Source organism: Heterocephalus glaber, unplaced genomic scaffold (genome assembly GCF_053883595.1).
Source record: "Heterocephalus glaber isolate CG9 unplaced genomic scaffold, H.glaber_assembly_v1.0 deba00001463, whole genome shotgun sequence".
NCBI classification, from domain to species: domain Eukaryota; kingdom Metazoa; phylum Chordata; class Mammalia; order Rodentia; family Bathyergidae; genus Heterocephalus; species Heterocephalus glaber.
Genome location: NW_028258310.1, coordinates 19,251,762 through 19,276,646, shown reverse-complemented (window position 1 = coordinate 19,276,646; position 24,885 = coordinate 19,251,762). Strand labels below are relative to the sequence as shown.

The window sequence follows — 24,885 nt, the reverse complement described above, 5'->3', positions numbered from 1 at the left end:
GACAACTGGATTGAGGTTATATAAAATTTAGATCTATTATGAAGGAAAATTAAAAATTGGACATATTTATAAAAAGAAACTACCTAGTGCTGCTGGAGATTTTTCACAAGGCTCAATCACATCCAAATCTAGGGAAATGTCAAGTAGGAGCAATGCAAGAAAGAGCCATAAGTAATAATATTTCAGTGTCCAACAGAACATTCTTATTGAATTCCTAGCTTTCGTTGGGTCTCATGCTTTTCACTTGGATTTGAGTGTGAGAATGGTAACCTTACCACCATACAGATATGCACATGCTCAATCTCTGAATGAAAAACTTGCAACTTTCTAGTCAAAGTCTTCTTTCCACTGAATCCTAGACACTCTTCAGTTTCCAAATTTAATTTTTTCCCCTCGGATCTAAGAAAAAACTGGAGTGATTTATCTATGCTTCTCATATCAGTACAGATGAAATCAAAGCCTTTTGAAATACAGATAAGACTTTAACACGCGGGGAAACGCTAATTGAAAACATTCCATTTAAATAGCCCAATCTGAAGAAAAGTGTAAGCATTTTCGTTTTAGAGAAAATACATGCTGAGAAAGGACGCAGGGTGGCGCTGCAGCCTTAGAAGTAGAGCTAACAAAGGGCACACTCGGTTACTTTACCCAGGTACTCCGCTAAAGAAGCAAAGCAGGAAGAGGAGGCTTTCTAAGGTGCTTGTTCCAGAATATCAAGGACCTAGGATTTTCCAGTTATCTCATATCTGTGAGATATTGGGAGATATAGTCAGCGACAACGTGAGCAAGAGCTGGAGCGGGTTTGCTAGGAGACCAGAAGGCGATGGAGGCCAGGGAGGGAAAGAAATGCATTCAGAGACAAAGGCAAGTCCCGATATTCTTTGTTTTGCTGGGCATAGCTCTGGCTGGTTCTGAGTCTAGGCGCTATTCAGTGGCTGAGGAATCTGAGAGTGGCTCCTTTGTGGACAATTTGTTAAGAGACCTGGGGCTAGAGATAGAAGAACTAGCTGTGCGGGGGCCCCGTGTCATTTCGAAGGGGAAAAAAATGAGTTTACAGTTAGATAGACAGACTGGGGATTTATTATTAAATGAGAAACTGGACCGGGAGGGGCTGTGTGGCCCCACCGATCCCTGTGTACTGCCTTTCCAGGTGTTACTGGAAAATCCCTTGCAGTTTTTTCAGGCCGAGCTACAGATTAGGGACATAAATGATCATTCTCCAGTGTTCATAGACAAAGAAATCATTTTAAAAATTTCAGAAAGTATCACGCCTGGAACCACTTTTCTAATAGAACGTGCTCAGGACTTGGATGTAGGAAGCAACAGTCTCCAAAATTACACAATCAGCCCCAATTTCTACTTTCATCTTAAATTACAAGACAGTCCCCAAGGCTTGTTACCGCAGCTGGTGCTGGACAAAGCACTGGATCGTGAAGAGCAGCCTGAGATCAGGTTAACCCTAACAGCTCTGGATGGTGGGACTCCACCCAGATCCGGCACCGCCCTGGTCGTCATTGAAGTACTGGACATCAATGACAACGCGCCTGAGTTCACACAGCTGCTTTATGAGGTGCAGGTCCCCGAGAACTGCCCTGTGGGATCCCAGGTTGCTACTGTCTCTGCTAGGGATTTAGACATTGGAACCTATGGACAAATATCGTATGCATTTTCCCAAGCTTCTGAGGACATTCGCAAAACTTTTCAAATAAATGCAAATTCAGGAGAACTTCTTTTAAAACAGAAACTGGATTACGAATCAGTTCAGACTTACACAGTAAATATTCAGGCGATAGACGGTGGGGGCCTTTCTGAAAGTTGTGTAGTGTTTATCCAAGTGATGGATTTGAATGACAATCCTCCGGAACTAACCATGTCCACACTTATCAATCAGATACCAGAAAACTTGCAGGAAACCGTAATTGCTGTATTCAGTGTTTCAGATTCTGACTCTGGAGACAACGGAAAGACAGTTTGCTCCATCCAAGATGATCTTCCTTTCTTCCTGAAACCCTCTGTGGAGAATTTTTACACTCTTGTGACAAACACAGCCCTGGATCGAGAGACCAGATCTGAGTACAGCATCACCATCACGGTCACCGACTTGGGAACACCCAGGCTCAAAACCCAGCACAACATAACCGTGCAGGTCTCCGACGTCAACGACAACGCCCCGACCTTCACCCAAACCTCCTACACCCTGTGGGTCCCCGAGAACAACAGCCCCGCCCTGCACATCGGCACCATCAGCGCCACAGACAGAGACTCAGGCACCAATGCCCAGGTCACCTACTCCCTGCTGCTGCCACCGCCCCGCGACCCGCACCCGGGCCTCGCCTCGCTCGTGTCCATCAACGCCGACACCGGGCAGCTGTTCGCGCTGCGCGCGCTGGACTACGAGACCCTGCGCGCCTTCGAGTTCCGCGTGGGCGCCGCCGACCGAGGCTCGCCCGCGCTCAGCAGCGAGGCGCTCGTGCGCGTGCGCGTGCTGGACGCCAACGACAACGCGCCCTTCGTGCTCTACCCGCCGCACAACGCGTCCGCGCCCTGCACCGAGCTGCTGCCCCGCGCCGCCGACGCCGGCTACCTGCTCACCAAGGTGGTGGCGGTGGACGCAGACGCCGGCCAGAACGCCTGGCTGTCCTACCAGCTGCTCAAGGCCACCGAGCCCGGGCTGTTCAGCGTGTGGGCGCACAACGGCGAGGTGCGCACCGCCAGGCCGCTGGGCGAGCGCGACGCGCCCAGGCACAGGCTGCTGCTGCTGGTCAGGGACAATGGCGAGCCGCCGCTGTCGGCCAGCGTCACGCTGCACGTGCTGCTGGTGGACGGCTTCTCGCAGCCCTACCTGCCGCTGCCGGGGGCGGCGCCCGAGCGCGTGCCGGCCGACCCGCTCACCGTCCACCTGGTCGTCGCGCTGGCCTCGGTGTCCTCACTCTTCCTCTTCTCGGTGCTGCTCTTCGTGGCGCTGCGGCTGTGCAGGAGGAGCGGGCCGGCCGCGCTGGGTCGGGGCTCGGCACCCGAGGGCCCCTTCCCGGGCCCCCTGGGGGACGTCAGCGGCACGGGGACCCTGTCCCACAGCTACCGCTATGAGGTGTGTCTGATGGGAGGTTCTTCTGGGACCAGCGATTTCAAGTTCTTGAAACCGATTGTTCCCAATAACCTGATTCAAGACACCTAATAGGTCCATTGCAAAATATAAACTGGAGGAATAACTTCCATTTCAGTAGGATCATAAGGTAGCTGTCAATGGATGTTTTCCTTGTATTCAAAAATTGATTTTACTTTTATGTAGTTACATACCAACTCATATTTTCCTGTTTTCATCTGCTTGCTGTCTTATAGAATCATAATGCCTCTTTTTCTTTTAGTAATAGGAGAGCAAAATTAAATTATCTTTAGTTACTTCAAATGTTTATTTAAGAATGCATTTCAGGGCCAGGGATTTAGCTTAGCGGTTCCGCCCCCTGCTTTGCAAGCGCAAGGTCCCAAGTTTGGTCCCCGGTACCAAAAAAAAAAATGCATTTCAAATTCTGTATTTCAAAGCAGAGTAAACAGTTGCTAAGCACCAATTTTATGGTATCTTGTTGAATATACCCACATAACGTGCTTTACGAAGCACGTTAAAGCAGTTTTGCTCATTGTTAGTGAGGTTTGTTCATAAATGTTTTCTTTAAGATATAGTAACTCACCATGTCGTTACAGCACAGGTCTCAAATAAGATATTTAATTCCTTCTTTGTATTGACATTAAAATTAATATTTCACATGGAATATTATTGTATTTGACAAAAAAATAGACCAACATATAGGCAAACACAGCAAATCACTTCTAAGATAATTACTCTTTAGGGCTCCTTAGTATGATGACTGAAGAAAATTAAACCTAAGCCATTTTGAACAACTGATTGTGCTTTCCATGTTGCATGAAACATTATTTGGTAAGGTATGTGGTGGGGTGATTATTTGGTTTGTAAATTTTGGCTTGTAAATACCTGAATGCCTTTTTCTAATTTTAAGAAAATACACAGATGCATGATCTCTCAATGCTTTATTGCAAAAGTAGTGTTCCATACAGTATTAATATATGTGGTAACTTATGAGGGAAGTATTTTCTTTGCTTTCTGTCTTGGTTCCCTCCTTCATATTGCAATCTAACAGGATTTAGAATTATTGTGGTCCTGGTGGGATAATAGCTTTTCATGGGCATCTGCATTCTATCTCCTACATTGCAATTTAAACAGATGTACAAGAATGGGAAGTTCTAAAGGGAAGAGAACAATGCTATTGTGAAAGTCTACATTAGCTGCAACTAAACAAAATCTGGAATCAACCAAAATGCCAAATCATATGGCTATTTTGAGTGGAATAGAAAAGTTTATTTCCAAGTAACTAAATCTTTAGTCCTTATTAGAGAAGTTAGGAAGGAATAAATTTTCCCCTATTAGGTGTTCTCTCATTTAGAGAGAGAGAGCTTTCTAGGAATTGAATACTTATGACTGGAATAAAGGGAACTGGAAAAATCAAAGATTTTGCAAATTCCTAAAAGGGAAAAAGAATTTAAAATTGACCTGCCTTAAATCACAGTTTGAATGTAGTTATTATAACATTTAAATGGTGCTGGGCCCTAAATCACATTTTGAGTGTCTTTATGATCACATTGATACTTCTATTAAATTTTGGTTATTTTTATGATATCAAAATCAATTGAAATTTGCAACATCCCAAGGGCTTAAAAGACTTTCATGTGGCCAGTCATTCACTAATTTTAGAAACACAATTCTGAATAGTACGCATTCTCTTTTTCTCTAAAAACACATAAATTCAGAAATAATTTCATTCCTTAATGAGTTAAAGTCAAGTTTTCAACACTGAAAAAGCAAAGGGGTAAATGAATTGTTTTTTGGGGTTTTTTTTGGTACCGGGGATCTAACTCAAGTCCTTGCACTTGTGCAGCAGGCAGCGAAACCACTGAGCTAAATCCCCGGCCCCATGTAACTGAATTTTAATTTCCCATGTAGGGTTGTTATAAGATCTATACTCAAATATCAGTCATATTTCTATTATTCAAATATCAGTTAATTATAGTAAAATAACTCACTATAATTTCTGTAAGTCTGCCTTTATCCTTAAATGGTTCTTCCTTGCAAATGTGATTTTTTTAAATAACAGTTTTCCCATATATCCCACTATTTTGTTCAGAGAGGATCTTTGCTTCATAGATTGTTAGAGATTTTTTAAAAACCAGAAATCTACTGGTCATACTTCAAAGCTATTGTTATGTCAAATGCATATTTGGTTAACCAATACTTTGGTTGGCATTGACTTAAAAAATTAAACTCAATTCCTTTCATTCTTTTGATATTTAACATTGTTGATGAAAAGTATGATCTCAGTTTGTTTCTGTCTCTTTATTGTCTTCTAGGTTATTTTCTCTCTGTCTGTCTGACTGTCTATCTGTCTGTCTTTTGAGAGAGGGTCTCACTATGTAGTTCAGGCTGCTCTTAAACTCGCTATGTAGCCCAGGGTGGCCTTGAACTCCTGGTGATCCTCCTGCCTCAGCCTCCTGAGTTCTGGGATTACAGGTGTGCACCACCACGACTGGCTATTTTCTCTATTCTTTTTTTTTTTTTTTTTTTTTTTTGGTACCGGGGATTGAACTCGGGTCCTTGCACTTTTGAGGCAGGTAGCAGAACCACTGAGCTAAAGCCCCGGCCCTATTTTCTCTATTCTTGAGAGCTTGTTTGGAGGTAATAGCAGGGCAGCATAGCTTCTTGTATACCCTTGACCTAGGAAACAAAATGGTCCTTCTTTATCGCGGGGGGGGTTGTCCTCTTTGACTGAGCAGCTTTGGGAGGGATGCACATGGAGCAGTGAGAAAGGAAGGGGACACCCACCCACTCAGTCAGATCAGCCAAATCAACCCTTTGAATCAATGGGGTGACAGATGTCACAGCCAGATTGCTCTCACATCCAATTTTTTCTATTCTTGCTGCTTCAATATTTGCTAGTCTCCAGCCCAAGATTCACGTAATATACTGCATTTTAGCTGAATGATTATCATATTCTTTTTCAAATTTTCTATATGGTAGATTTTCAAAAGAACTTATATTTATCTCATAATTACTATTTTCTTCTTTTTATATGTTTTTTACTTTTAAATTCTTTCCATATCATTCTGAATCAATTTCTTCTGGTAGAGAAACAACTCTTCTATTTGATCAGTCTGTTTCTCATGGTGTTAATCTTCCTCATATACTTAATGATTTTTTTGAGAACTTGTCTTCTACTGGAGGTTTCCTTCACACTAACATGTACTGGTTTTGATAGTATTGAGGTAAGGAGGAACAGGTGTCTCAAGGTGTTTCTAATTCTGGCTTCTTCAAATCAAGCCATAATTAAGAAGCTTTGTTCAAATTTGAAATACACAGGCAAAAGTGCCCCACTAACCTCTAAAGATGTGTCTGAGCTGGGGCAAAGCTCTTGGATGGGTGTTATGATTTAGATCAAAAATGTTCCCTAAAGCCTCATGTGTTTGGAGGGATAGTGGGTCATTTCATATTCGGGCACTATATTCATCAGTGGATTCATCCATTGCTGAGTTTGGTAGCTAAATGTGCTGTTAAGAGATGGGGCCTGATTGGAGGTGGTTCACTGGGGCATTACCTGGAAAAGTATATTCTAGTTCCTGGCTCCTTCCTCTCTCTCTCTGCTCCTTAGCTGCCTTGGTATTAAGAGCTTTCCTCCATCATATTTCCCACCATGTTGCTTCTGTTTTGGTGCCAGCCAACCATAGATGAAAACCATGAGCTAAAATAAATCACTTTTCTTTTTTAAGTTATGGGCGTCAGATATTTCATTCCAGTGACAGAAAGGTGAATAAAACAGAGAATCACTCTGTATTTTCTCTGTCAGGCAAAAATTTCAGGGAATGTCACCTTTTTCCTCTTGGTTGTCATGATGTCTGCCAAGGCTAAAGACATGGAAGCTAATGGAGAAATGTTTTACTTTTCAGTCTTTAGAGTAAATAATCTGGTTTTGAAGAAAAGTAAACTGTAACTGAAGTAACTGATGCATGAGGACTATATGGGAAAAAATCATGGTGTTGATTCAGGTAATAAATATGCATGATAATGCTACTAGAATAACGTAATCCCAGATTCCTCTTCTGAAATTATGGTTGCTTTTTTGTTTTTAGAAAATGGCAAGGGACTCTAGTGATAATGCAAAATGATTTTTTCCTTCCAAGACAATCTCCTCTTCATGAACCCATCTGTCAGAATTACTATTCTGTTAACACAGTTCAGAGCTAAGTACCATTTCTGTCACCAGTATGAAGCCATGTATCAGAAATGCAGCAATTATTCTCTGACATTGTCAATAATTCCCTGACCCAAACTTCATGCACACTACCTTCTTAGTCCACAATAAAACCACTCCTACTTTGTATATAGATATTTCCCAAAACAGAAACTAGGACTGAGGACTGTAGAATATGCTCAAGCACAGTAATATATGTGTACTTGGAGTCCCAGTAGGAGATAAAAGAGATAAAAGAACAGAGAAAAACAGTTAAAGAAATCATGGCTGAAAACTTTCCAAATGTGAAGAAAAACATTAATCTGGACAACCAATGAGCCCAGTGGACTACAATTGGGAGAAAATTAAAGAGATTCATCTTGTGAAACATCACGAGCAAACTGTGAAAGACAAAGGGAAAAAGAGAATCTTGAAAACATCAAGACAAAAATGACTCATCGAAACTTAAGTGACTCATCACATACAAGGGATCCTCAATAAGATTAATAACTGGGATCTTATGGAAACCAAGGGTCAGGTGTAGTGGCACATGCCTGTAATCCTGGAACTTGGGAAGCTGAGGCAGGAGGATTGCCATGAATGTAAGTCCAGCCTGGGCTACATACTGACTTCAAAGGTCACCCAAACTGCATAGTGACACCGTATCTCAAAAAACTAAAAATAGAAAAGAACCCAGAGAGGCCAGAAGGCAGTGGGATGACACATCCAATGTACCAAAGGAGTCTATCAACCTAGGAAGGGAGGACAGGGGAAGGGGGGAAAATTTTTTTTTTTAAAGTACATGTTTAAAAAAAAAGTCTATCAACCAAGAAGTCTATATCCACTGAAATGAAAGAGAAATTAAGACAGTACCAGGTTTAAAACTAACTGAATCCAATGTTAGCAAACCTGTCCTATAAAAAATGATAAACATAGTCATGTGGGGGTATTAACAACAAGAGAAAATAATACCATCATTTGCAGTAATGGATAGTATAACCAAATAAAATATCATCATGAATAAAACTTGAATAACATTAAAAACTAACTATACTTAAGAGAACATTTTACCCAACAACAGCAGGATACACATTCTTCAGAAGCTCATATTGAATATTCTCCATGATAGATTGTATATTAGGTCATAAAGGAAGTCTCAATAAATTTACAGGATTGATGTCATGCAAATTCACAAATATATGGAAATTAATCCATTTCTAAATAACAGTTATCAAGGAAGAAATCACAGGGGACATTATAAAATACTCTGAAATGAATAGGAAAAAACATACCGAAACTTACAGTGTGTAATAAAATCTGGCTGAGGAAAAAATTTATAGCTGAAACAAAAAGCTCTCAAAAAAATAACTCTAGTTAAACTAGAAAGGAGAATATACTAAACTCAAAGCAAACAAAAAGAAATTAGAAGACTAGAATGGAGATAAATGAAATAGAGTGTAAAAAAATAATAGAGAAAATCAACTGAACCAAAAGTGTTAGTGCTTTGAAAAGATAAATAAATTTGGCAAACTTTTAGATTTAATCAAAAAATGGAGGGTGTGACTTAATTTACCAGCTACATAAAAAAGAAAAAAGGGAATTATGTGGGAATACTATGAACATTTTTAGGCCAACAAATTAGAAAATCTAGATGAGGGCCGGGGATTTAGCTCAGTGGTTCTGCCGGCTGCCTCCCAAGTGCAAGGTCCCAAGTTTGATCACCAGTACCCAAAAAAAGAAAAAAAGAAAAAAAAAAGAAAATCTAGATGAAATGGGAAAAAAATTCCTAGAAAGTACAAACTGCCAAAACTGACTAAAGAAGAAATAGAAAATGTGATTAGAGAGATAGTAAGACATTAGGTCAGTAATCAAAAGCTTTCTACAAAGTAAGACCCTGGATAAGATAACTTCACTGATTAGTTTTATCAAACATTTAAAGAAGAATCAACTCAATTTTTTATAAACTCAATCATAAAACAGAAGAGCAAGGACCACTTTTCAGTTCATTCTACAAGGCCAGTACTACCCTAATAATAAGACAAATACAATACAAGGGAAGAAACCCATATGACAATTTCCCTCATGAATATAAAGGCAGAAATCCTCAACAAAATATCAGCAAACTGACCAGTAACATAGGAAAAGATTATGAACCATAGCCAACTAAGATTTATCCCAGGAATGTAATGTTGGTTCAATAAACAAAAATCAATCAACAGGATAAAGGACAAAACCAAACAATCATCTCAGTAAATTCAGTAAAGCATTTTACACAATCCAACACCATCTTATGATAAAAAGGAAACAAATTAGGAATACGAAAAATCTCAATATTATAAAAAGCAACTAAAAAACTCCACAGATAATCACACCAGGATATTTGCTCTCCCTGCTTCAGCTTATAACCAAGGCAATTAGGAAGTAAAAGGAATAAAATTATTTAGGTTAGAAAATGAATAAATGAGCTATGTATATTAGCAGATGACATTTTGTATATCTTGCACATACAAAATCCTAAGGAGCCCACAAAATACTGAAATTAATAATTTTAACAAATTTTCAGGATACAAGATCAGTTTACAAAAATCAATTGTATTTCTGTACACTAGTACTGAACAACAATGAAATTAAGTAAAAATTTCACTTATAATAGCATTGAAAGGAACAAAATGCTTAGAAATAATAAAATAAGATGGAGACACACTGAACACTAGAAAACATTACTTAATTGAAAGAAAACCTAATTAGGAAATGTTCATGGATAGAAGACTTAGTATTGCTTAAATAGTTGTGTTCTCAAATTGGTCTACAGGTTCACAAAAATCCATATCAAAATCCCATTTTGTTTTTTTTGCAGAAATTGGCAAACTAACTCTAAAATTCATGTGAAAACACAAAAGATCCAGAATAACTAAAATAATCTTGAAAAAGAATAGAGTTGAAGGATCACAATTTCTGATTATAAAAAAGGTATTCTAAGTTAGAAGACAGATACCGAAGATTTAAACATATGAATACTATAATTTTATTTACTATATACATGAAGGAATTATTAGAATTTGCCTTAGACTCTATCACAAATTTTTCAAGTCAAACTCTAATGATTCAAATATCTCATTTCTATATTTGCATTTCAGTGGGTGTTATATTTAAAAATATATATGTTTAACTTTGGAAGGTTAGCAATATTAAAATTTAGTTTGCTTTCACCAGCTACCCTCAGCACTGCTATTTTATTCAAATGGCCTTGTGATGAAGCTAAAGTATCCATCTGTCTGTCTGTCCATCTCTCTATCTCTCTAATAGAACATTCCTAAAGACAATTTCTTCTATAAAAATTTATAATAAATTCAACAAATTACAGATATTATTGATTATTATTAGCTTACCATTTTGAAATAATATTACTAACAATATGATTTAAGGAACTAGTAACACTAAACTCTAATTCCCAGGGGACAAGGGAATGACTCAGTGGTACAATGCTCACATTCATTAAGCCTTTGATCCTAAGTAAGACACAAACACACATACACTGAATTCCTTTTTTCTCAACAATTAATATTTAACATCTCTCTACTTTTGCTCTTCAAATTAAGAAAAAAATCTCTTAAGTCATCATGCAATTTAAAAATCCGTTTTTTAAAAAACAGTGGAGGGCAGTGGCACATGCCTGTAATGCCACCTACTTGGGAAGCTAAGGCAGAAGGAAAACAAGTTGGAGACCAGCCTAGGAAACTTAGCAAGACCTTGTCTTAAGATTTAAAAAGTCTTAAGTGGGCTGAGGATGTATCTCAGTAGTAGAGCACATGGCTAGGATGTACAAAACCCAGAGTTCAATCCCTATTACCACTAGCAAACAAAAAAGATTAATATTTTGAACTTGAGGACTATTTTTATTCAAATTTCCATTAAAATATTTTTACACTTTCTTTGGTGATGTTTAAAATTCTTACCTATATATTACTAGGAAAGTGTTAAAGCTGCTATTTAATTCCTTGAATACTATTCCATCTCTCTTTGTATATTTAAAATGGAAAAATATTTTAAACATTATCCTTTAGATCTAGCAATCAATTATGTAGTCATAAGAATCCTTCAGAATGAGTAATACAGCTTACTCATTGAAATGGAATACTTTTAGGTGATTATTCTTTGTTATTGAACACTTGTATAAGAATTAAATATAACTTTTTCTCAGTAAGTTTTGCAGTTTGGGTGAATAATCTATAACATAATATGCTAGGCCACCTTTCTAAACCATCCTCCTGGGCTGTAACTTTAAATCATTTATTGGAACTAAATAACATTTTAAAAGATTGGTACAAGGTGGGCACAGTGGGACACATCTGTAGTCCCAGGTACTTGAGAGACAGGGGCAGGAGGACTGCAAATTCAAGACCAACCTGGGCAATTCAGCAAGACCCTATCTCAAAGGGGGGGCTGGTTTTAAGAAGGGGAGGGGAGGGAAGAGAGAGGAGGGGAGGGAGAAAAGAAGGAACAAAGGAAAGCATCTATATAGATCTTTTTCTTCAATATTTACGGCCACCGGAAATTCACTATACGTGTCATCCTTATTTTTTCCACTTAATGATCTCAGCAAAAATGCTGACTATTCATTTTCCTTCTAATTTCTATGTTGGCTAACCATCTTTCTTTGCTGGTAACTATCTCTTCAGATAGCATTTTAAAGATCCTAAATAATAACTGAGAACATGAATATAAATATATTTCACCTATGACATCTATGTACCTAAGCCAAGGCTGATACTTGGGTCTACGGTAAATTATCTAAAAAGTCTTTCACTTTTTCAATCCCACTCACTTGGAATATACAAGAGTGGGCTCTGGGCCAACAATATAACAGCTCAAGTCCTGGCTCTGCCATTGCTCATGGCATATGAGTATGGGCACATTATTTAAACTCTCTGCACCTCAATTCCTTCATAAAATGTGACTAATAAAGGCACCAACCTCATAGAGTTGTTTGGGAGCTAGAATAAGTTAATATATGTAAAATGTTTACAATAATGTCTGCCATAAAATGGGTATAATCTTAGTATTATTTAGATTTCATTCACTTTTGATCAAAACTAATGGATAAAGCTGATTCTCAATACTCTTTTCTTGCTGATTTATAAAAATAAGAAAAAATACAGTTTGAATTTTGTTCTGAGCTGTTTAGCTATGGTCTGACTAGTATATATATATATATATATATATATATATATATATATACTTTTCATTTAATATTGATTCATATTGTATCACCTCTGATTTAGCTTAAATGTAAATGAAAATTCTAAGATATTATTAGTCATTTCTATATTCCTTACAAGAATTAATACAAATAGGTTCAAAATAAATTTAACTGAATACTACTTATATTTTCATTGCTTAGGACTCTGTATTCTATTTCAGACATGTTCTTGGCTGAATGTATGATCTGACAATTATCTGCTTGTATGGGTAGAAACAATTATTTCATTGGCTTAACTTGTTTATTTGCCTTGTATTTATTGAATGAGTACTATAATGCATGCTTTCAAAATTAATGTTCATAATTTATTACTAACAAATCTGATATTATTGATGTCCTTTAAAAAGAATTCATTTAATATGAATTATAAATTACAATTAAATTAATTAGGTAATTAAATAAAATAAGATATTTAAGTTGAAATATTATATGTGGCAAGACAAGTGGTACTCTATTCAATGTATCAATTTTAACCAGTGAACTGGTTAACTGTGTCTTTGTAGTACCAGTGCCTTCTTACTGTATTACAGTAATACAAGCTATACACTGTGCACTTTTATGCACAAGTTTTTCTCCTTCATGTTACATAAATAAACAAGCTCTTATGGACCATTTGCTTGCCCCTGGTTAGATTATGCAAAGGGGAAATGGAGTTGTTTGAATTTTCATTGCTAAATGTGTCTTGGCCTGTGCTCATAATATTTTAAATCAGTGCTTTTTTTCCCCCAAATCAGCTGGTGAAGGAATATGATAGCTGCAATATAAGGGGTGACTGTGGTAACAGACAAACTCATTAGAAAATAGACTTTATAGTTAACTAAATAAGTGCAGCTTAAATCCTTTATCTTAATAAAATTCTGACTTTTACATACTTGATTTTGTCTTGATAGTATCATGATGATAACCAAGTAGAATAATCTTGTCATCCTTGAGCTTAAATTTCCTTATTTGTAAAACTCTTTCCAGTTCTGAGTCTGTTCTTCTAATACTATTTGCCTTATCTTTAGATGTAATGTGGTTTTAAACTGTAGATGACTTAATATAAACCAAGATACCTGTTTATTCAACTATTACTTGAACCAGTGTAGAAAAATAGAACCTATCCTTTGAAAAACAATCCTTCTTTAGAATCATGTGATACAGATCATCTTAAACTTTTACATCACTGTAAATTCCACAAGTTCTTGGAAATAAACAGATATAACTATTATTAGTTTAGTATTAATTTATGCAAAGGGGAAAATTGGAGTTCTTTGTAGTTCCAGTGAAAAGTGTGTAAGAACACTAAGATATCCTTTTGCTTTTTTTTTTGGACCGGGGATCGAACTCGGGTCCTTGCACTTGCGGGGGCAGGCGGCTGAACCACTGAGCTAAATCCCAGGCCTTCCTTTTGCTTTGTAGTCACAACTATTTTAGATAATGCTCCGTAATGGAATCGATTAGTCAATTTAAAGGAATGCAATTATGCAATTTAAAGGAATGACAAAGTTTGTAAAACTTCTATACATTTTTCAAAATGACTTTAATTAAAACTTCCTAAGGAGCTCTGACTTGAAAATTTTAAATTCTCGATCAAGACACAGGGTGGCGCTGCAGGCTAAGACTATAAACCCAAAAAGCCGCAATAAATTCACGTATTCCTTTGTGTTGCGGGACATAATAAAAACAGCACAAGAAGCGTTGAAAGCCATTACGGATTATCAACGGGTGTATGAAGAGATATACTAAACGAATTTAATAGTAAAAGCAATATCGTGGCGATTCCTACCAGCAAAAAATTAGAATTGAATGTTGCAAGCCTTCGCCCCCCGCCTGTTTTTTTCGATCGCTGAAGGAATTGGATAGAAACACCCGTACTCGAGTATGGAGAAGCTAGGCAGAATTCATCCAAGCAGGCAAGTAAGGGCTTTTATTTTCATGATGTTTTTATCTCGGGTTTGCCTGGAGCCTGTTTGTTATTCTGTGCCAGAGGAAACTGAGGGAGGCGCCTTTGTAGCCCATCTGACCAAGGATCTGGGACTAGGAACAGGGGAACTGGCTGACCGGTCTGCCCAGGTGGTGTTTGACGATGATAAGCAGCATTTGTTGCTGGATCCTCAGACTGGAGATTTGCTGCTAAGGGAGACATTAGACCGAGAAGAGCTATGTGGCCCTATTGAACCCTGTGTGCTGCATTTCCAAGTGTTCCTCGAAATGCCAGTGCAATTTTTTCAAGGAGAATTATGGATCCAGGATATTAATGACCATTCCCCAGTGTTCTCTGATAGGGAAGTGCTCTTGAAAATACCTGAAAACAGCCAGCCAGGGACTGTATTTCCCCTGAAATTAGCTGAGGATTTGGATGTGGGCAGCAATGGGCTTCATAAATATACAGTCAGTCCTAATTCTCATTTTCACGTTCTCACTCGAAATCATAGTGAGGGCAAGAAATTCCCAGACTTGGTACAGGACAAGCCGCTGGATCGGGAGGAACAGGCTGAGTACAGCTTAAGCCTCATGGCTCTGGACGGTGGGTCTCCACCGCGGTCCGGCTCTGTCATGGTTCAAATCCTGATCATGGATGTCAATGACAATGCTCCTGAGTTTGTGCACACCCCATATGAGGTGCAGGTCCTGGAGAACTGCCCCTTAAATTCTCCAATCCTCGGCGTCTCAGCTAGAGATATGGATGCTGGGAATTTTGGGAGTGTCTCCTATGGCTTGTTCCAACCATCAGATGAAATTAAACAAACTTTCTCAATAAATGAAGTCACGGGAGAAATCCGACTGAAAAAGAAACTGGATTTTGAAAAAATTAAGTCTTACCACGTGGAAATTGAAGCCACGGATGGAGGAGGCCTTTCTGGGAAAGGTACAGTAGTCATGGAGGTGGTAGATGTGAATGACAATGCCCCTGAACTTACAGTAACTTCACTCATCAGCCTCATTCCAGAAAACTCTCCTGAGACAGTAGTCTCCATCTTCAAAATTCGAGACAGAGATTCTGGGGACAATGCAAAGATGATTTGCTCTATTCCAGACAATCTTCCATTCATTCTAAAACAGACTTTCAAGAACTTTTACACCCTGGAAACTGAAAGCCCACTGGATCGAGAGACCAGATCTGAGTACAGCATCACCATCACGGTCACCGACTTGGGAACACCCAGGCTCAAAACCCAGCACAACATAACCGTGCAGGTCTCCGACGTCAACGACAACGCCCCGACCTTCACCCAAACCTCCTACACCCTGTGGGTCCCCGAGAACAACAGCCCCGCCCTGCACATCGGCACCATCAGCGACACAGACAGAGACTCAGGCACCAATGCCCAGGTCACCTACTCCCTGCTGCTGCCACCGCCCCGCGACCCGCACCCGGGCCTCGCCTCGCTCGTGTCCATCAACGCCGACACCGGGCAGCTGTTCGCGCTGCGCGCGCTGGACTACGAGACCCTGCGCGCCTTCGAGTTCCGCGTGGGCGCCGCCGACCGAGGCTCGCCCGCGCTCAGCAGCGAGGCGCTCGTGCGCGTGCGCGTGCTGGACGCCAACGACAACGCGCCCTTCGTGCTCTACCCGCCGCACAACGCGTCCGCGCCCTGCACCGAGCTGCTGCCCCGCGCCGCCGACGCCGGCTACCTGCTCACCAAGGTGGTGGCGGTGGACGCAGACGCCGGCCAGAACGCCTGGCTGTCCTACCAGCTGCTCAAGGCCACCGAGCCCGGGCTGTTCAGCGTGTGGGCGCACAACGGCGAGGTGCGCACCGCCAGGCCGCTGGGCGAGCGCGACGCGCCCAGGCACAGGCTGCTGCTGCTGGTCAGGGACAATGGCGAGCCGCCGCTGTCGGCCAGCGTCACGCTGCACGTGCTGCTGGTGGACGGCTTCTCGCAGCCCTACCTGCCGCTGCCGGGGGCGGCGCCCGAGCGCGTGCCGGCCGACCCGCTCACCGTCCACCTGGTCATCGCGCTGGCCTCGGTGTCCTCGCTCTTCCTCTTCTCGGTGCTGCTCTTCGTGGCGCTGCGGCTGTGCAGGAGGAGCGGGCCGGCCGCGCTGGGTCGGGGCTCGGCGCCCGAGGGCCCCTTCCCGGGCCCCCTGGGGGACGTCAGCGGCACGGGGACCCTGTCCCACAGCTACCGCTATGAGGTGTGTCTCACTGGAGGCCCTGGGACTGGTGAGTTCAAATTCCTCAAGCCTCTCTTCCCCAACCTTGTGGTTCATGACACTGGACAAGAAGTTAGAGAAAATCCCAACCTTGGGACCAGCTTTGTATTCAGCTAAGTATTGTATTTGGCTCAATGAATCTCCCATTAATTTTCACAAAGTGCCAAGTGCAATCCCTTCCTTTTAATAAATAATATTATTCTCTAAATATCCTTAGTACTGTTGAAAACCTGTGCATATCTCTGACAGCACTAAATTTGTTCCTGTTTTACTGGTATCAGTTGCACTTACCATTTTCAGTTATACTGATAAGTATGTATTTTGTCAATATTTGATCTTTTGGTGATTATCTTTCCATAACTGTAAGTAACTCACATATATAAAATTTTTATTGTAATGGACTTGTAATGGTTTTATTAAACATTTTAAAGCTTCAGTGAAACTTTGAGTATTTAAATATTCTGGTGACCCCCTCCTACTGGGAATTGAATTCAGTATTTTCCCACTGAAATCCCCAGGCGTCTTTTACTTTGTATTTTAAAACAGAGTCTTGCTGAATCACTGAATTTCCCAGGCTGGCCTCCAAAGTGCAATCCTGCTGCCTCAACCTCCCAAAGTGTCCTGGTACCTTTAGAATTTTATCAGGGACAGAGTGTTCCAAAATTTTATTATTACTTTGGCCTTTCTGGTTTATTGTTTACCAGTTTAAGGCCCCTGAGTAGCTAAGAACATAAAACCTAGCATACTTGTTTTTCCAAACTGTATATAAACATGCACTTCGTTAATATCAATACACAAAAATTGTGATGTTTTTCTTGTGGTGAGCTTCATTTATGCTAGGAATTCATTTTTTAATTGCTACCAACCTAGCACATTGTAACTGTTTCATAAATGGTTAAGATTAAATTTTTAAAATAATTATCATTAAATAGAAATTAAAGAAAATATAATTTTTCATTCATCTTACTAAATAAATCTGTTAAATCACTGCTTTATATAATCCTTTTTTAAACAAAATTTCAGAACTTGAATTATTCCCTCTGAGGGCATCATGTCTTCCTGTTCTGCCTTTTGACTTACAAATAGAAGTTCAAGTGTAGTTTACTGTGTGCATTTCTTTTGGTTTTCTAGCACCCTCTCCCCATGTTTGTAAGAGTCAGAGATTTTTTAAAAAATTAGCTGTCCTGTATAATTCTGATAATTGGTTGATCTCAGATTTTTTTACTTTTTTTAGTTGTGATAGTCCGTACCAACAAAATAATGATTTATTTGGGATACTTACTTATCTTCTATTTTGTTCTTTAATGCCACCTTCAGTCATTTTTAAATTTTTCATTCCAGTTGATATTATATCTGCCTGAAATAAGCATTTTTTTCTCTAAAGATGGAAACAGTAACGAATATCTGAATTGTAGTTGTTTTACGTTGTTTCAAAAAGCCTAGTAAACTAATTGTATGATTTCTAAATTAAATTTATATAGATGTAGCTATAAGACAGCTTCATTGAACTTTTGGCAGAATATGAGCAATTTTTAAAAGTACTTTGTAATTTAATATGTATTTGTAAATTTCAAGTCTCATTCTATTAAAGTTTAAGAAATTGTGCTTTTCCCTGCATTGCTGATTTTCCTAAATATATAATAAAATAGAAAAGGCATTGACCATTTAAGTCATTTTTGAAACATAGTTTTTCAGCCTTCATTAAATTTAAAAATTGAAGTGAGAAAGAGATAAAAAGAAGAACAGAATTAAACACAAATATGCCAGATACAACCATGGCAGTCAACTTTAAAGACTTATCCATTATTTATTATCAGTTGTTTAAATGAAACAGTTATATGTGTGATGATAAATAATAATTCTGGTAGAATTTTTCACCAGTACACATCAAAATCATGAAAATGCAAGTTCACTTTTTTGTCTATGCCAGGAAAGTCCCATTTGTACAATCATGCAAGTAAGACTAGCCAAATAAACACTCAGAACCCACCTCATCCCTTTGTGTTTATGTAGTAAGGATGATTCTTTACTAGCTAGGTGCCATCACCAGATTATAGAATAGTTCAACATTTTGAAATTTAACACATTGCTGCCAACTTGAACTAATGGTGGTACATATATAACTATCCAATTGGGTGGCTTATACCACTAATGATACTAATGGATCTAATCACTTTTATCACTCTTTTTACTAATAAAATTAATATAAAATCCACCCGATGGGATAGTCATGCCTGTATCACCCATGGTTCAAGCCACCCAGCAGTAAGACATAGGAATTATGCCCCATCCTGAAAGAGTTAACTACTAAAATTTAGTAGTAGTAACCAATGATCCAAATATATTCACATGCCTTCTGAAAATAGGCCAGTTCTTTAGTTACAGAATTAAATTAGAGAATGGAGGTTAAATATCTTGATAGTGACACAAAATTCAGTGTTTTTCTCAAATTCCTCTATTATAAATGGATGTTTTATCATTTTTTGCTGTTTTTAAGCACAGCTTGTAGTAAGTTTAACACATTATTCTGAAGGCAGAAATTCTACTGAAGGCAAAGTAGCCTATGCCACTTTCAAATCCCCTTTTCTAGGATGGAGGTGTATCTTAGTGATAGAGTACTTGCCTAGCATGCACAAGGGCCTGGGTACCATACCCAGCAAAATACACACACACACACACACACACACACACACACAATATTTTTTAAACTGTGGAGTTAAAACTTATACAAGTGTTTGGCAGAATTCTGCTTCCAGGTTAGATCCATTATCTGGCTGCAGAAAGGAATCATAAAAATTAGCTAAAAGTCATAAATTTCTCTTTAAAGCAACAGCAAGCAGATGATCTATAAGAACTCATTGGAATAAGATTTCTGGGAAAATCCATGGACTGAGAACTGAGTCCTGTTGTCAGTTTTACCCCAAGAAATTTGCCAAGTCCAAAAACATACAACAGATTCTTAAAGTTCAGTAGCTTTTGGCAGACTGGAGCATTCAAGTTCAGGGCCAACTGTCAAACTCAGAGAAGCCCAGGGAAGACCAAAAATCTCATCTACTTGAAAATTCTTGAAAATCAGAGTAAACTTTTTCTTGTTTTAGAAAGGTTAGAGTTTTAGAACCTGCCAGAGGGCTGTAGCAGATAGCCCCTGTTCTCAACTGAAAATTCCACAGGGCTAGATGCATATCAGGACTGCAAAGAACCTTAACTAAGCATAGTGCCTGTTTCAACTAAGGTGACTTGATTTTGTATGGCTGTATTAAGCTAATAGAGGAAAGAGTGAACTATTCCTGAATGAAGATAATATCATCTTGATTCTGGACAACTTTTTACATAAATATTTGCCATTCAGTAAAAACATTACTAGGAATGCACAAGAAAATTTGGGTGACAGAATAAAACCAAGGGAAAGAAACAATTTAAATAATTTATAGATGATCTACATATTAGAATTAACAAAGATGTTAAAATAAATATGATGAATACATTAAAAATAAAGAACAATTGAAAATAGATAAAAAGATAATTTTACCACAGAATTGAAATTTTTAAAATAATTCTGTAACTAAAAATATAACATTGGATATAAAAAATATTTAAATCTTTTAATAGCATAGGTGTGAGTGCAAGATTAGTAGAAGCAAAACAGGTCAATATAAATGTCAAAATAGAAAAGAGAAATATATATATATATATATATACATATACATATACATACACATACATACAATGGACTCTTGACTTATAAACTCTATCAGTTCCTGAATGCTGGTTGTAAGTCAAGTTGGTTGTAAGTCAATAGAGCTGAGTTTTGGATGTTTGCCTGGGTACACGCTATAGATAACAAGAGGGAGATGAATCTTCCAGTAACTTAATTAAACCAAGTTGTTTGTATGTCAGGCTGATTGTAACTTGGGGGTCCACTGTACAAAAGGACTTGACTTATGAACTCAATTTGTTTCATGAGGGCTGGTTGTAACTCAAGTTGGTTGTAATTCAAGACTGTTTTTTCCCCATAAGAAATAATCGAAATACCCATAATGCATTCTGAACCTCTCAAAGCACCCCTTAACTAACCATTTCATAATAAAAAAGATTGTATAATGTATGTAATTTACCAGAAATTCCAATAATTTTCTTAGTGTATTTGTCAAAAAAATTATAAAATGTCCCCAGTTTATCAGAAACAATTTCATTCTGTACTCAACACTCAAGTTGACATCTTTGGCTTCCAGGAAGGGAGAATGAAGTGGAAGGTGGTTATTGTTTAGAGTCCCCTTCCATAAAAATCAGGCATCAGGAATCAGGCTCTCTGGTGTCCTTTCTTTCCTTGGGAGAGTTGGTAGCCCACTAGGAACCGCTTCTGGCTCACCAGGTCTCAACCTTTTCAGAACTAAAAACTGGTCTAAGGTTGTGTGTTTCTGTCTTTTCTTTAACACTGTTCTGTAGTATATGACATTGTCTTTAACAAGCGAATGCAATGATTGGCTTTTTCTCTGGATGGATCTTCTTTACAAATGTTTGTAGCTCTGCCTATTTTATAGGATATCCTTTATTTTAGAAGAACTTTGCTGCACTGATTGTTGATTCTTCGGCTCCTCTTCAGAAAGCTCTTCAGCTGCCAGCCTCTGTTGCTCAGCCAAAAGTTGCTGAAGTTCCTCTGTAGACAATTCCTCTGAATGTTCCTCCACCAGTTCCTCAACATCACCACATCTACCTGCAAGCCTATGGACTCTGCTATAGTGACACTGTCATCAACCACAGGGTCAATTGAAGGATCAGGCTCTTCTACACAGCCTTCAAAGTCTCTCTCCTGTATAACTTTAGGTCATACTTTCTACAGGCACCTCTCAGTGTGCTTAGAGAGACATTGGCCCAGGATTTCTCAACCCCACATATGAAAGGATGTTGTAATGTTCCTTCCAGAACTCTTTAAGAGTTAAATCTGTATCTGAGACTATCTGGAAGCACTTCAGGAACAATTCCTAGGTGTATAGGTTCTTAAAGTTAGCTATAACCTGTTGATCCATAGGTTACATACAGTAGAGGAGTTTTATTAGGTGGGAGGAACTCAAGGGAGAACCATGGGAATTCTTTAGCCAGTTCTTCTTCCAAATCTTATGGGTGACCAGGATCATTGTCCATGGTGAGGAGAGCCTGGAGTGCTAAACCTTTGTCCTCTAGATATTTCTTAGCAGTAGGATAGAAAGCCTCCCTGATCCATTCAAGAAAAAGTACTCTTGTTACCAAGGCTCTTGGGTTAGCTCTCCATATGACCCCTATCCTATTCTTCATGACTATGTTTTCTGTATACTCTGGGGGTCTCAGAGGGATAAAACAAGAGAGGCTTTCACTTGAGGTCACCCCTTGAATTGGCACATAGCAATAAGTTCAGCCTATCCTTCATAGGCTTGTGGTCTGGCATTTTCTTCTCTTTTTGGGTAATGTATGTTCTCTTGGGCATTTTCTTCCAGAAAAGACCAGTTTCATCACAGTTGAAAACTTGATGAGAGCAAAAGCTGTTTCTCTGTGTCCCTAACTGTAACCCTAACTGTGCCTCTATAACCATGGGTGCACATTTATCACTGTGGTATGATTCTTATAATTCTTTTGGGAAGATACCCAGTAGGGGAATAGCTGGGTCAAATGGGACCTCTAGCCTAGTTCTTTGAGGTATCTCCATACTGATTTCCACAATGGTTGCATCAATCTGCACTCCCACAAACAATGAAGAAGGGTTCCTTTCTCCCCACACCCCTGCCAGCATTAGTTATTGGTTGATTTCTTGATAGCAGCCATTCTTTGTGGGGTGAGGTGGAATCTCAGTGTTGTTTCCATCTCTCGAATGACCAGTGATGTGGAACATTTTTTCATATATTTATTTGCTGCTTTTACTTCTTTGTCTGAGAAATGTCTGTTCATTTCAGATGCCCATTTTTGAATTGGGTCTTTGAATTTGGGGGGTCTGATTTTTTTCAGTTCTTTATATATACTAGACAGTAGTCCTTTGTCTGAGTGTCCCACATTGTAGGTTGTCTCTTAGCTCTGTTGGGGGTTTCTCTTGCAGTGCAGAAGCTTTTTAATAAGATGAGATCCCAGTTGTTGATTCTTTCTGCTAGTTAGCATGCTACTGAGGTATTGTTCATAAAGTCTTTTTTTAGGCCAATGTCTTCAAGAGTTCTACCTAACTTATCTTCTAGCAAGTTTAGTGTTTCTGTCTTAATATTTAGATCTTTAATCCAGTTTGAGCTTAGTTTAGTGCATGGTGATAGGTATGGGTCTAGTTTCAATCTTTGGCAGGCTGAAATCCAGTTTTTCCAATACCATTTATTAAATAGGCTATCTTTCCTCCAATGAGGGTGGTTGGCTCCTTTGTCAAAGATGAGGTGGCTGAGTATGACTGAAGTTGTTTCTCCATCTTCTAATCTATTTCACTGATCCTCAGGTCTGTTTCTTTTCCAGTACCATGCTATTTTTTTTTTATCACAGTAGCTTTGTAGTATACTTTCAAGTTGGGGATTGTGATACCCCCAGCCATGTCTCTGTTGCCTAGAATTACTATGGCTATTCTAGGTCTCTTCTGGTTTCAAATGAATTTTTAGATTGTTTTCTCTAGTTCTGTGAAGTGGCGAAGCCCATCCGACCTCCAATGCTGCTTGACAAAGTTCCAGCTGGGGGAAAAGAAGAGCGGAATACATCGTACCCTCATATTTTATTTTTTTCATGCCATAATGTTTAAAATTGTTACTCTGGTCACAGGAGTCATTGTGTTTGTGACTAACAACAAACTCTCCATGAGGCAAATTGGCAATGATGTATTGAAATCTGATCTGGCTCAAAAGTCCCAAATTCCAGTTTCTCTTAGTTCTATTACCTCATCTACTTCTAAAGAAACCTCTCCTAAAACTCCCTCTGTTTTCCCACTAACTATAACTCCCTCTCTTATTCCTGACGTTCCTTTTACTAAAGGGGTCTTATAAAGAAATTAGAAGGATAGACTTTAGATGTAAGTAATAGTGGGAAATGAGAAATAGAGAGAAAGTTAAGACAGGCAAATACATTAAGGGGACAAGTTATTCAATATTTCTCACAGTGCTGAAAATATTTCCTGCTCATGAACTATGAACCCAAATGATACTTAGCTAAGATAAATAGAGGTATAGGAAAGTAGAGAGCTAATAGCAAACTATATTAACCATTGTGCAGTTTCTCAAGGACTAGCTGGTGACCACAAGTTTGACATTTAATTAATTAAATCTTGCTTGTATCCGCGCTTGTATAGAGATTTTGATTAAGTTACATTTTGTTCTGCTTAGGTATGGGAAAATAAGGGGACAATTGTAATTTTTAAGATATGTATTCATGATGTTCAATGAAATGAATCAGCTTAGAAAAAATATACTGTTTAGTAAGAAATAACTTTTACCTCACTAGATATTGCTAAGGCAACCTAAAATGTAAACATGTTCCACCCAATGCCTCTTAGCTATTGCTTAAAGGTATAAAAATAAATCAGACCCTGAGACTTCTCAGAGGGAACCTGAACATTGCTTGTGAAGGTTCTTTTCTCATCGCCGGCCCAGGACCTCTCCCCTTCCTACCCTACATCAACTGCAGCTGGTCTACGGCAGTGAAGTATATTGTTGGAATTTCAGTTGGCATTGCATTGAATCTATATAGTAGTTTTGGAAGTATGGCCACTTTCATTATATTGGTTCTTCCTACCCAGGAGCAAGGGATGTCTTTCCATTTTTCTTGTATCCTCTTTGATTTCTTTCTTCAGAGTGCTATAGTTTTCAGTGTAGAGGTCTTTTGCTTCCTTTGTTAGACTGATTCCTAGATATTTCATTTTTTTGGATGCTATTGTAAAAGGAATTGCTTCCCTAATTTCTCTCTCAGTGAGTCTGTTATTTGTGTACAATCAAGGCTATTGTTTTTTGAGTGTTGACCTTGTATGCAGCTACTCTACTCTGAATCTGTCAAGTCTAGAAGTCTTTTGGTGGAGTTTTTTGGCTCTTCTATGTAAAGTATAATATCATCAGCAAATAATGACAGTTTCATTTTTTCCTTTCCTATCTTTATTCCTTTTATTTCTTTCTCTTTTCTAATTGCTGTGGCTAATATTTCCAAAATAGTATTGAGCAGGAGTGGTGATAGTGGGCATCCTTGTCTTGTTCCTGATATTAGCGTGAAAGA

General features: G+C 38.8%; 1 protein-coding gene across 3 annotated transcripts; it reads left to right on the top strand.

Moving 5' to 3' along the window:
- Positions 1-616: 616 nt before the first annotated feature.
- On the top strand, positions 617-24,234 carry LOC101696531 (protocadherin beta-4). 3 transcript variants are annotated; one of them, XM_087180645.1, is made up of 3 exons: positions 617-2,470; positions 16,051-16,702; positions 23,306-24,234. In XM_087180645.1, the coding sequence occupies exons 1-3, from the start codon at positions 824-826 to the stop codon at positions 23,311-23,313; spliced, it is 2,307 nt and encodes a 768-aa protein (XP_087036771.1). In that variant the 5' UTR covers positions 617-823; the 3' UTR covers positions 23,314-24,234. The 3 variants fall into 3 exon arrangements, with proteins under 3 accessions (XP_087036771.1, XP_087036769.1, XP_087036770.1); XM_087180643.1 differs by having other exon boundaries at positions 16,051-24,234; XM_087180644.1 differs by lacking the exon at positions 617-2,470 and having other exon boundaries at positions 12,984-24,234.
- Positions 24,235-24,885: the final 651 nt, after the last annotated feature.